General features: G+C 44.3%; 1 protein-coding gene across 1 annotated transcript in view; it reads left to right on the top strand.

Moving 5' to 3' along the window:
- Nucleotides 1-64: 64 nt before the first annotated feature.
- The window catches only part of TM9SF4 (transmembrane 9 superfamily member 4), a 28,820-nt gene continuing 16,036 nt past the window's right edge, over nt 65-12,848 (top strand). Inside the window, exons 1-2 of the mRNA XM_075011754.1 lie at nt 65-91; nt 11,498-11,608. Of these exons, the coding sequence (XP_074867855.1) occupies nt 71-91; nt 11,498-11,608 (132 nt within the window). The 5' untranslated portion in view covers nt 65-70. The remainder of the gene's footprint in view (nt 92-11,497; nt 11,609-12,848) is intronic.

Here is a 12,848-nt window from a genome sequence, read left to right as displayed (position 1 = left end):
CATGGTGATAACCTCCCTCAACCAACCACCAACTACTTCCTCCTACGTCGTCCCGACACGTGGATCCAAGATGGCGGCATCGGGGGCGATGGTGAGTGAAGCGGCCTGGACGCAGTCCCGGTCTGGCTCGATACCAGCCTCTCGGGGCCTCAGCGGAGCCCGCCCAGCCTGGACCCGCCTTCTCTCCCCCGCCGCGGGGCTTGTCCCGGGCTCTCGCTCCGGGGCCTTTGCTGGGCCCTCCGCGAGGCGGCAGTGGCGGGGTGGGGATGAGGGCCGAGCTCTGACTGGGGCGTTGCGTTGGAGGCTTGGGTGGCAGGGTCCTCTGGCTTCCCGGGTGGGTCTCGCGGCTGCGCTTGGGACTGCCCGTAGGGGCCATGGCCTGGGGTGGCCAGACAGCCCAGGGAGGTCCGGAGCTGAGTGCTGGCCGGTTCGGAGGTACGGTGAGTTTCCAGGCGGTGGGGTACTTTGAGGTGCCGGGCAGGGAGCTGTTACGGGATAGCATCTTGGAGCCTCAGGCTTGGTTGGGGTGTTGGCTTAATTCTGTAGTGTATCCCAGCTACTTGCTGGGAATTGCAACTCTACCGACTCCTGGGACATTTTCGCAGGAGTCTCCTGCAATGAGCCCGGGTGTCTGTGGGATTTGTTTCCAAAGGTGAACACAGAGAGCGAGAGGCTGTACCTGTAATAATTTGTCTTCCGTTTGAACTGTGTGACATAAGCACCCTTCACATGTGACCCTGACTTGAGCCCTGTGCAGATGCCAACTCTACACAGGCCTAGCATTTACTCGGGAGAACATAGCATGCATTAGGTGTGAGTTAGTAGTAGTTTTCTCTAGCTCTCTTAGCTCAGGGGTTCCTGTTAAAAGGAATAATCCTGAGTCTAGTAGAATCAGAGGTATGAAATGGGATATACTTTCGTCTTGAGTAGAAATAGTGGTTTGTGTAGGCTGAGCATAGTTAATGTGTTAGTGAAACTCAGCCTAGGTTTGGACATTTGGTAGGTCCAGAAATAATGATCAAATATGATCAAAAACAGTCCAGTATTTTAAAGCACTAAATTATTAAAACAGTGAAACAGAAAAATAAGATTCTAAGATCTCTAAAAGGCTTAGTTTTACTTAAATACTTTCACCTAATTACCAAAAGGTTAAGTAAGTGAGTTATTTTAACTCAGATGCAAAGCACAGGGAAACAGTCCTTAAAATATGATGCAGTGGCATCATGGTGCAATTAGAGATAGGTAGGGTGCTGCCTGCATCAGGGCATTCTTGTTGAAATATTTGATAGTGTTTGACCACGCTTATGTAATAGGCAGTCATTTGACATAAGACTAGTCAAGTCAGGTTAGGCCTTGCAAGCAATGAACTGAACTACTTACTTTTCCTAGTCCAGACAAATCTTAAACTTTAAGTCATTTTCTTTTCCCTACCCCTGCATGAGATGGAGATGAATGTGTTTTGTTAGGCAGAAAAGTTAGCATAGCTGTGAAGTCCTTCTCACCTCCATTCACTAGCAGAAGCGACTGCTTTGTGGAATTATTTCTCTGTTGTTCTGTCTTACATTTTATGCAAAAAGATTAGATTGTTGCCCTAAACCTATTCCGTAAAAGAGACTTGTAATTAAGAATTCTTGACCAAACATCTTTTTTTTTTCCCCTACTCCAGTCTAAGACTATGGTTCTCATATGTAGTGTGCAGAACTGCTTCTTTCATAGTGATGAATTGTCACAGTCCTTAAAGAGCCTCCCTATTATTTGTAACCCAGCCTGAGACCTCGTTTAGACCTTTTTTTTTTTCCCCTGAACTTCAAAAAAAAATATAAGTAAACTCTCGAAATACGCAGCTTCAGGTTGTGCGTAACTCACTTTAACGTAAGTTGAGCACAAGTTGAAGCTGCTCTGCAGCTGTCAGTCTGCCTAAATAACAGAGCACCGTGGAAGTTTCCTAATTATTAGCTGTATAGCTGAACCTCTGGAAGCTAATCATGTCAGGGTCCCATTTTATTAGGTGTTGTGCTAAATTAATATAAGACAGTCCCTGTACAAAAGAACTTGCAAGCTAAAATCCTGTGCCTACAGAGAGGAAATAGACTGTCGATAAAACGGTAGGTGTGAGGATTGAACCAACTAGCTACACTCATCACAAAGCAACACTATTTTCATGTTTTCCATAATACAGTTCTCTCCAAGCATTTTAGTAGACCCATTTCAAAACTCAATAGACAGCTCAGGGAATAACAGGCTGGCTTTCAAAGCAAGAGGTACTTTACTGACCAAATAGCAACTCTGAGTGATCATAGAACAAAAAAGCAAAAAGATAGCACTTTAAAAACTAAAAAAATAATTTATTAGGTGAGCATTCGTGGGATTGACCCACTTCTTCAGACTATAGCCAGACCAGAACAGACTCAATATTTAAGGCACAGAGAACCAAAAATAGTAATCAAGGTTGACCAATCAGACGGAAAAAAAAGTAATCAACGTGCACAAATCAGAGAGTAGAGGGGGTGGGGGAGGGCAAGAATTAGATTAAGCCAAGTATGCAAAAGAGAACATAGAACAGTCACTCGAGTGGAACTTGCCCCTCTACATAACCTTCATAGACTTTGAAAAAGCCTTTGATAGCGATGATAGACACTTTGTGGAAACTGCTGCAACACCACGGCATCCCATCCAAAATTATTAACTTGATTCATTCAATGTATGAACCCTCAACATGCCAAGTTGTTCACAATGGTGTCTTGACATACTATCAAGCATACTTGAGCATACTAGCGGGAGTGCGACAAGGGTGCCTATTGTCACCTTTCCTATTCTTGATCACAATGGACTGGATTATGAACAGGACAACAGATGGCCATCAATGAGGCATTCGGCAGACACGTCAAACAGCTAGAGGACATTGATTTTCCTGATGATGTCATCCTCCTTTCACACCAACGTGAAAGAAAAGTTCAGAACACTAGACAGAACTGCCTCAGTGACTGGACTGAGCATGAACAAGGAAGAGACCAAGACAAGGAAGATCAACCAGTCCAACAACACCATCATCACACTGGGAGGGGATGACCTGTAAGATGTGGAGCAGCTCACCTACTTGTGGAGTATTATGGGCGTACATGGAGGAACAGATAAGGATATCAATGCCAGGGTAGGGAAAGCAACAGCTGTATTCAAGACTCTCTGTCCCATATGGAGTTCGGAAATAATATCGGCAAAGATGAAACTGCAGATCTTCAACACGTGAAGTGTGTGCTCTTTTATGAAAGTGAGACTTGGTATACTAAAAAGTTTCCAAATCACAAGCCACAGACATTCATAAACAGATGCCTGGGGGTAGGGATAGCTCAGTGGTTTGAACATTGGCCTGCTAAATCCAGGGTTGTGAGCTCAGCCCTTGAGGGGGGCCATTTAGGGATCTGGGGCAAATAGATTTAAAAAAAAAAAAATCTGTGGGAGATCATGGTAGCTCCTGCTCTGAGGTCAGGTGACTGAGCTCAATGACCTGTGAAGGTTCCTTCCAGCTCGACGAGATAGGTATATCTCCGTAATTTCACAGGGCAAGACTTCATCACAAATGAGGAGCTTTGGAATGGAGCAAGAACCAATTGACACGGAAAAGAGAAAAAAACAGGGATGGCCGGGCCACACTCTGATGATCATCCAGCATAGTCCATCAAGCTCTCACATGGAACCTGCAAGGAAAACACAGAAGAGGAAGACCTCAGACAACATGGAGAAGGTCTCCTGAGATTGAAGGATAGAAACTGGGGTTCTCCTGGAGCTAGCTAGAAGTTTTGTCCCAAGACAGAGTGAAGTGGAGGAGACTTACAGATGTCCTATGTTCCATGTGAAGTACAATGGTTAAGGAGTAGTAGCAGTACTTTTAGTTCAGATTGGGAGAGAAGTATCCATCAAAACAGATGGTTGAACTGTTCTCAGTAATGGCAGAATAGAGTAGGGCTTAATGTAAAGCACTTAACATGGACTTAAACCAAACTCCTACTTCTAGGTTTATAGGAGAATTATAGGGAAGAGATGTGTGAGGTATTCTGTGTGCTATTCGAACCAGAAGATACCGTGGTGAGATTGTTTCAAGATTCTTTGCATGGAAGAACTGGAATTTTCATTTATTTTGCTTCAAATAAGTCTTTACTTTGTTCAATTGCTGTGGAGTTGTTCCTTTGTCCCTTCCCATGGCTGATGCCCCAGGGCTTGTACATAGCATCACTTACTAGAGTGTAACTGACGTAGTGCAGAGGCATGGAAAAGCCATCCCCCTTAGTGATGTAGGATACACTGTCCCTGGTGCTAGTGTGTACAGCACTATGTTCTCTTCTCCTAATGTGGCTCTTGCAGCTCAGGGAGGTGGAGTAATTATGCCTACAGGAGAGCATCCTCCCATCTGCAGAAGCATTGGCACTAGCAGCAGGGCAGCTGTGCGACTGTAGCTGTTCTAGTATAGGCTAGCCCTTCGTTTTGTGTAGAGGTGAGAGCAGAGGAGGTTGTTAACAGCTCTCCAAGTGTCAGAGCAGCAGTCTGAAACCAGCGTGAATGCACGTTTGTTTCCTTGCCAAAGACGTTCAGTGGCTTCACTGAGTGCATGTGAAAGCTGGCCAGAAATGTAATAAAGATGAGCTTGTCCACACAATTGCCAAGACTGCTTTAAAAACCCTGGGATATACTACATTGATTTCTCTTCTCTTTTGCTGGCTTTTCTCCCATACATGGCTTTATGCGAGTTAAAAGGGGCCTGGCACTGCCCTTGATGTAATGGGCAGAAAGATGCACAGGCACTGAAAGCAAATCACGCAGATTATTTTTTCCCCCACTCTGTGAATATGGTGCCGCTCACCATTCAGCACTCCTTCAGCTCCATTTCCACCCACCTGTAATATTGTCACTGGGATTGCAAGCGAGCATTGAAACTGTGGTCAGAAGGAAGTCCTAGGGCAGGCCCTTTATAGAGCCTGTGATGTGAACGATGTCACTGCCATACATTAGCCTGTGTGAAATAAGGTCCTGGTCTTGGTGCTGTTCCCAGGGCATACTGGTTGTGTGAGCTGGCCTACTTGTTGGCAGTCTTAGCAGAGAGGCCACTTATCTGAATTGGTTTTGAGACTGGCTTTCTCACCTCCCTGGAGATGGTCCCTGCAGTTTCGGTTTGAGGAATATTGGTGGACTGGCACAGAGAGAGGCTTGCAGTGTGTTTGTTCTGTGTATAAACTGTGGAGCTCAGTTTTCTGCACTGGCATCTTCAGTGTCTGTGAATTCTCATTCATTGTGTGTATGCACTTTTAAGAGCATAATAAAAATAACCAGTAAGCTCCTGTCTAGCCAAGACACAAGCAGGGAGGACCATTGACAGACAAGTGTGTTTTGAAAATCACTAACCTATTGACAGACTAACTGGTGGCCGTTTTTAATTATTTTATGTATGAAATTCGTTAACAGCCAGTGGAACTTCCTGCTGGAATTGTTTGCTCTTGTTAAGTCTGGTGGTAGTTATCCTCAGGGGTCGTCTTGGAGAGAATTTGGCTTGTGACTTAGCAGGATGCTATTCAGTGCTGAGTTTCACACATGGAGAAACGTCATTTGTCTGGTGGTATGATTATGACATTGTGTAGCTGGAGAAGAAGGTGTCTTGTGATGCACCATGAATTCCTGGTGGGTCAGGTTTCACTTAACTCCCTTATTGCTGGAGGCTATCTCTGGTTCACCTCAGTGAGATTTAACTTCCAGATCTGTGGGAAGAGCAGAATTCCCATGCAGCTCTTTGCTTTTGGAGAGATCTTAGAGGTAGTCTTGTTTGAAAGAAAGTGCTGTTGCTTTTTCTATGCTTTCCTCTCTTCCAGGTTGTATTGTGCCAGTCCCTTGGATGGGGTTTATCACAATGGGAATAGAAGTTCTTGTCTTATTATTCAACTTCAGAGTGAATAATACTGCTCTGGGTACTTGTGTGCTTTCTCATTTAGTGCTTAGTCACTTAGTATAAGGAAATAAGTATTTAAACTCAGTTATGACTTGCATATGCTTAAAGGGTTTCCATTGGTATCTGGAATCGTGTCACTCCATGGTACCACTTGTTGACACCTGGTGCAACTTCCCAGTACAGCTACGGGATTTTGTATCACGAGAGGTGTTTTATGGTGTTAGTGAAAGCCATAGCTGCACTGACCTGTCGTTCTAAAAATCTACTTTGATGTAGATCAGAAAGTCATGTAAAATTTTTAAGGCTCCTTTATGTGGCCATAGTGGTGTAAGACAGTGTTTCTTAAACTGTGTACGGTGGAACACTGCTGTTCCTTGAACAACTAGCAAGTGTGCTGTGAGTGTCTGATGCTTTTTCGGTATCATAAACTGATGGTCTGTATTTTCTGTTATTAAAACAAGATTCAGTGTTACTATTTATTGCTATGTGACCTGATTAATTACTTCATTTTGGTTTTGCTGTCTATGTAACTGTTTGGGTTTGTTTGTTTTTTGGTCTGACAATTTTCTGTTTGAAGAAAACTTTCATAGGTGTTAGGCATAAAATTTTTTGGTGTTCCATGGTCTCAAAGTTTAAGAAAGACAGTGTGTCCTTATTAATTTAAATTAATTATTAAAATTAAAGGGATTTTGGCTTGTTTAGTTTACAGAAGAGAAGACTGAGGGGTGATTTAATAGCAGCCTTCAACTTCCTGCATGGGAACTCTAAAAGAGGAGGGTGAGAATCTGTTCTCAGTGGTGACAGATGGCAGAACAAGGAGTAATGGTTTTGAAGTTGAAGAGGGAGAGGTGTAGGTTAGATATTAGGAAAAACTACTTCACCAGGAGGGTGGGGAAGCACTGGAATGCGTTGCCTGAAGAGGTGATGGATTCTCCATCCCTCGAGGTTTTTAAGTCAGGGCTTGACAAGTTCCTGGCTGGGATGACTTAGTTGAGGTTGATCCTGCTTGAAGTAGGCAGCTGAACTAGATGACCTCCTGAGGTCCCTTCCAGCCCTAGGATTCTGTGATTCTGTGTATTGTCAGTAGTGCTTCAGTGATTAGAACAGGTCTAAATTTGAAAAGCATTCCTATAAAAATGTGCTCCAGCTCACAATTTATGTTGGCTGCTGACTATCTCGTCTCTGTAAATTGTGAGTAGGATTGATCAGCCCACACTTACTCTTCACTTGCCCATGATGTAGCACTGAGCATGTGGCTGCATATATTTGTTGACTAATAACTAGAAGTAAAGGGCCAAACCTAGTCCAGAACTGCTAGGCAAGGGGGTTTGGGACTTCCTCCAATGAGCCTTATACTGTTCTCCATCCATTTTATATGATAGTTCAAATAAATTACCAAATTGATTGAAACCAGAGTGATTTTATTTTCACAAAATATATAGAATTTTGCAGACTTTTAAAATTTGTGCCAAATCCTTAATATCTGGTAGGCTGCAGTCACTCCTGCAACCTTTGAACTCACTTAGCTCCTGTAGTAACTACAGGAGTTTTGTGTGTGAAAGAACTACTGGGCTAGGAGTTGCGCAAATTGTTTGCACACAACCATATTGCTTCAGCAGTTTCTTTTTCACTGTGAAACAAGGAAGCAAACCTGCACATGTGAAAGCAAAGGCCCTGACACCAGCATTACCTCCTTCCATTGTACATGTTGTGTGGTCACAAAACAAAAAAAAGCAGTCCTGTAGCACTTTAAAGATTAACAAAATGACTTACTAGGTGATGAGCTTTTGTGGGACAGGCCCACTTCAGATCTTGAAATTCTTGTGTGGTTTTAAGCATTGGACAGCCATGCCAAGAATCTAAACTTGAGAGTCCCACAGTTCCTATCTGTTTTCCACCTGCTGCTCTTTGTCCTCTTGGTTTCACCTTAAAGGCTTGGTACAAAATCTGATCTCTGCCTGTGCTGTATGTTTGTTTTTATTCCCTTCTCTCAATTCTCTGTCCTTGAGATTCTCTGTACCTTCAGCTCCCAGTTTCACGCTACCTTTCTGTCTGGTCCTTGCACCTGGAACAGTTTCCTTCTGTCAGATGTTCACTGAAGACCTGCTACTTCTTCAAACCCTTCCTGTGATACCTGCGGGCCTACTCATTTCCTGAGCCTATCCCATGGATTCTGTTTTATCCAATTGTACTGTAAATTCCTCAGGACAAGGATTGCGCCTTACTCTGTTTTGTAAAGTACAGGATACATTTCTGACTCTATGGCTGTGTCTACACTAGCCAAAAACTTCGAAATGGCCATTTCAAAGTTTCCTAATGAAGCACTGAAATACATATTCAGTGCCTCATTAGCATGCGGGCAGCCGCAGCACTTCGAAATTGACACGGCTCGTCCAGATGGGGCTCCTTTTCGAAAGGATCCCGGCTACTTCGAAGTCCCCTAATTCCCATCTGCTCAGAGGAATAAGGGGACTTCGAAGTAGCCAAGGTCCTTTCAAAAAGGACCCCATCTGGACGAGCTGTGCGGCGGTGAGCTGCATCAACTTCGAAGTGCCATGGCCGCCCGCATGGTAATGAGGTGCTGAATATGTATTTCAGTGCTTCATTAGTAAACTTCGTATTGGCCATTTGCATGGCAATTTCGAAGTTTTTGGCTAGTGTAGATGTAGCCTCTATGAAGTGTAGTGGCTGTGATAGGGAGCTGGTGGCTCTGGGGAAGATGTGTGATGCAGAGCAAGAAGGATTTTCTCCTCTTAGTATTTTATCAACACACAAGACTTTTCATCTTAATGGGACCAAATTAGGGCTCATGCAGAGGCTATCATTATAAAATGTTTATTCTGTAGATCACGTTGTTGGACTTTGTGACTATTAGTAAAGTAACGAAGGGTCCTGTGGCACCTTATAGACTAACAGAAAAGTTTTGAGCATGAGCTTTCGTGAGCACAGACTCACTTCATCAGATGCTGGTCTTGGAAATCTGCAGGGCCAGGTATAAATAAGCCAGAGCAAGGCTGGGGATAACAAGGTTAGCTCAGTCAGGAAGGGTGAGGCTTACTACCAGCAGTTGATCTGGAGGTGACAACTGCTGGTAGTAAGCCTCACCCTTGCTGACTGAGCTAACCTTGTTATCCCCAGCCTTGCTCTGGCTTATTTATACCTGGCCCTGCAGATTTCCATGACCAGCATCTGATGAAGTGAGTCTGTGCTCACGAAAGCTCATGCTCAAAACTTTTCTGTTAGTCTATAAGGTGCCACAGGACCCTTCATTGCTGTTACAGATCCAGACTAACATGGCTACCCCTCTGATATTAGTAAAGTGTAATTTTATGTTACAGTTGAACGAATGTCGGAAATCAGAGGTCACCTCTGTATTTATTTCATATTGTAACGGGGTGTCCAGTGCTTGGCTGTGCATCTCTGTTCAAGGACTTTTCTGATGACTCAGGCTGGCAGCCAGACCGGGTGGGGTCTGTAAGCTCAGAGGCTACAGAAGGCAGAGGGGAAATAGGGTGAGTTACAGAGACACTCTGTAGGGGCAAAATATAGGACTAGCAAATCTGAGGAGGCAGCTCAGCCTGGGGTTTGTTTAATAATGAAAATAACTTCAGGAAAGAGTAAGTTTGGGCCTTATCGAGTGTGGGCTTACAGATATCCTAGTGATTTTTATCACACCCTCAGTTTAGGACAGGTGTCCTTGCTTGCCCTCTTTGTCATGAGGCTGTGCTTTGTCACTGTTGGGAGGCAGGTGTGACTTTTCAGAAAACATGGTAGATGCTTTGGAGAGAGCCCAGTAGAGGGTGACAAAATAATTAGGGGACTGGATCATATGGATTATGAGGAGAGGCTGAGGGATTTGGATTTATTTAGCCTACAGAAGAAAAGAGCCAGAGGGCATTTGATAGCAGCCTTCAGCTTGCAGTGGGGGAGGTCTAGGTTGGATATTAGGAAAGCTATTTCACCAGGAGGGTGGTGAAATGCTGGAATGGGTTACCTAGGGAGGTGGTGGAATCTCCTTCTTGAGAGCTCTTTAAGTCCTTGACAAAGCCCTGATTTTGGCTGATTTAGTTAGGGTTCATCCTGCTGTGGGCCAGGGGCTGGACTCAGTTACCTCCTGAGGTCCTTTCCAGCCCTAGGGTTCTATGTTCGTGGCTCATTTTTGCGAATACAGATGTAGATACAAATTTTGTATCCATTTAGGGTTCTAAAGATGTTCTATCCTCGGAAGCAGGAATATGCTGCCTTCAGAGCACTCCCAGATGCTGCTGACCAAGCAGCTAAACTCTGTCACTAGGTCAGCTTCCTCCCCTCTTCCTCTTTGAGACCCATGTCATTTAGTTAGCCTGTTCTCTCTCTTTTTTCTGCTCCTTCCCTGTTCTCTCTTGTGCTTCCCATCACCACTTCCCCCTGGCCCCTGTACAGCTGCCTGTAGTCATAGCTGGAGCCCTGGGCAGATGCAAAATTTGTATCAGCAAAAATGAGCTGCAGGCGTCCACATTGACATCTGCGGGTGTGATAGCTGGGGATATAAAGTGAATATTTGCGGATTTGCAGGGCTCTAGGCATATTGGCACCAGCAGAGTGAATGGACTAATGCAGTTTCCCTATGGAAGTAGCAGGGATGGTATTTATGGGGTTGTCTTCACTGCCCTATTAGCTCAAGGTACAGTTTTTTTGTTTCCTCAAATCTCTGGCTTAAGTGGTGCTTTAAATTCCAGCTAGCTGACCCACCCAGGAGTATAGCTTGAGCTTGCAAAGCAGGGGAATGCAGCTACAGATTTAAAGCTGGAGGGAGCACCAGTAGTCACCTGTTAATGGAATAGCTGAGTGCAACTCCTTGAGTTGAGTGCAGATGTTTGTAGTGTGACTGCTTTTACTTGATCCTTTTGGTGCAGGGATGCCAAGTCCTATGCATAGCTGTCTAGAATTGCTGCAGGAGAATTACTGAAGCGCATTGCTGGCAAAAATCTAGTGCTGAGTCCAATACCCACTCTATAGCGAAACATGGAAATACCAGGCTGAAGAATGTGCATTGTACATGGGAACAGGAGAGTCAGGTGGACAGCCTGGTGAATATTGCATATGTATCAGATTATGTCATGTGTAACAAGAATGTAAAGGGAAAGATTTAAGATACAGCATTCCACAGAAAAGGATCTTTGTAGGGAGCAGAATGTAAAAAGAAGAATGGTGGCAAGATTGTTAAGTGTCTGTGGTCAATTTTTGTTTCCCTGGATCTTTAAAGTATTCCACCTCAGAACTTGGAAGCACTTCACAAATATTAATTGAGATTCACAACACACATTTGAGAGAGACTGACAAATGTTTACGGATTTACGAGATGGAGAATCTGAGGTGGGAAATGACTTGCCAAGAGTAAAAGTCAGGAATAGAACCCACTTCTGCCAGTCACTTGTAGTTGAATTGCTAGACCATGCAGCCTTTATAAGTGTCATTAGCTGAGTGGGGAATTTATTGTCCACCATGGTGTGTCTCAGCTGTTGGGTGTTGCTGTGATGCCTGTCCCCCAGGTGGTGCAACCATGGTATCTCTCTTCCTTTGCAGGAAAGGCTGATATGTCTGCTGCTGTTCACACTCTTACATGAAACAAACTCTTTCTACGTACCAGGTGTAGCGCCTATCAACTTCCACCAGAAGGATCCCGTAGAAATCAAGGTAGGATGCATGTCACAGGAACAAAAGTGGTCAGAGGAAACATGTTTGTTCATAGCACAGTAGCCAAGAAGGACTACCAAAGTCAAGTTTTAGGATCCTGCTTCTACAATTCAGTGCTTATGTAAAATGTCAGTAAAAGGGGCTTCTGGACCATACCAGTCCTCTTCCTTCTCCCTCAAATTTGTCTTTGGTCATCTATTTCTTCTCTCGGGTATTTCTTTGAAACAGACAAACAGCTGCACCAGAATTCCTGTAGATGTGTGTCTGCTTGAATCAAGAGATTTCCCACCAGCTGGTTACAAAGGGAAAGTAATCAGAACGTCTCTGTCTCTAATATCATATGTAATATATGCATTATACATGATATATGCATGATGTTGCTGAGTGGAACTGCCATATGTGTAGCACTTGGGACACCAGCAAAGCATGAAGTGACATCACTGGGGGGAGGGATAGCTCAGTGGTTTGCGCATGGGCCTGCTAAACCCAGGGTTGTGAGTTCAAGCCTTGAGGAGGCCATTTAGGGATTGGGGCAAATACATGTCAGGGATGGTGCTTAGTCCTGCCAAGAGGGTAGGGGACTGCACTAGATGACCTCCCAAGGTCTCTTCCAGTTGTAGGAGATGTGTATCTCCAGTTATATATCATCCTGCAGATGATGAGCTAAAGTCAAGGACAGAACCAAACTCTTTTTAAAGTTATTAGTTCAAGTCAGTTCCCATGAACTCTCTTCACAGGCTAGGAATAAACTGAAATCCACAGTATGCCCCACATCTGTCCTCCAGCATCACAGACCTCAAATACCCACAGAGATGGCAAAGGCTGCCACAAGGCATTGTTGCTCCTACACAGTGTTGTTAATACCTGACTCTGGGACTGCTTCCATTCTTCTGGGGGAGAGTTCAGACTCGGTCCCAGACATCAACAGTCTTAAAGCTGTTTGTTTATTATAAAGCTGTAGGCTTAATTGCTTACAGGGCATGCAGAAAAGTAGATGTCTCTGAGGATGCTGGGCTTGGCTAGTCATATACTAAATCACTTTCTGGCCACAAATCCCCTGGTCTGTTATTTTTAAGCAAACCAGACCAGTCCTGGGGTACAGCAAAATCACAAAGTAGCCAGAGGAGGACCTGGATTGGAATAGCAACTCTCAAAAGGATTTCAGAAGCCAAATGTGTTCTCCAGCAGGGAGACCAGATAGGGAGGATGGCTTTAATTATAAACAGCACCAGTTTGCTTG

Source organism: Carettochelys insculpta, chromosome 17, assembly GCF_033958435.1.
Source record: "Carettochelys insculpta isolate YL-2023 chromosome 17, ASM3395843v1, whole genome shotgun sequence".
Lineage (NCBI taxonomy): Eukaryota > Metazoa > Chordata > Testudines > Carettochelyidae > Carettochelys > Carettochelys insculpta.
The sequence above is the reverse complement of the archived record's forward strand: the minus strand, read 5'-3'. Positions and strand labels throughout refer to the sequence as shown.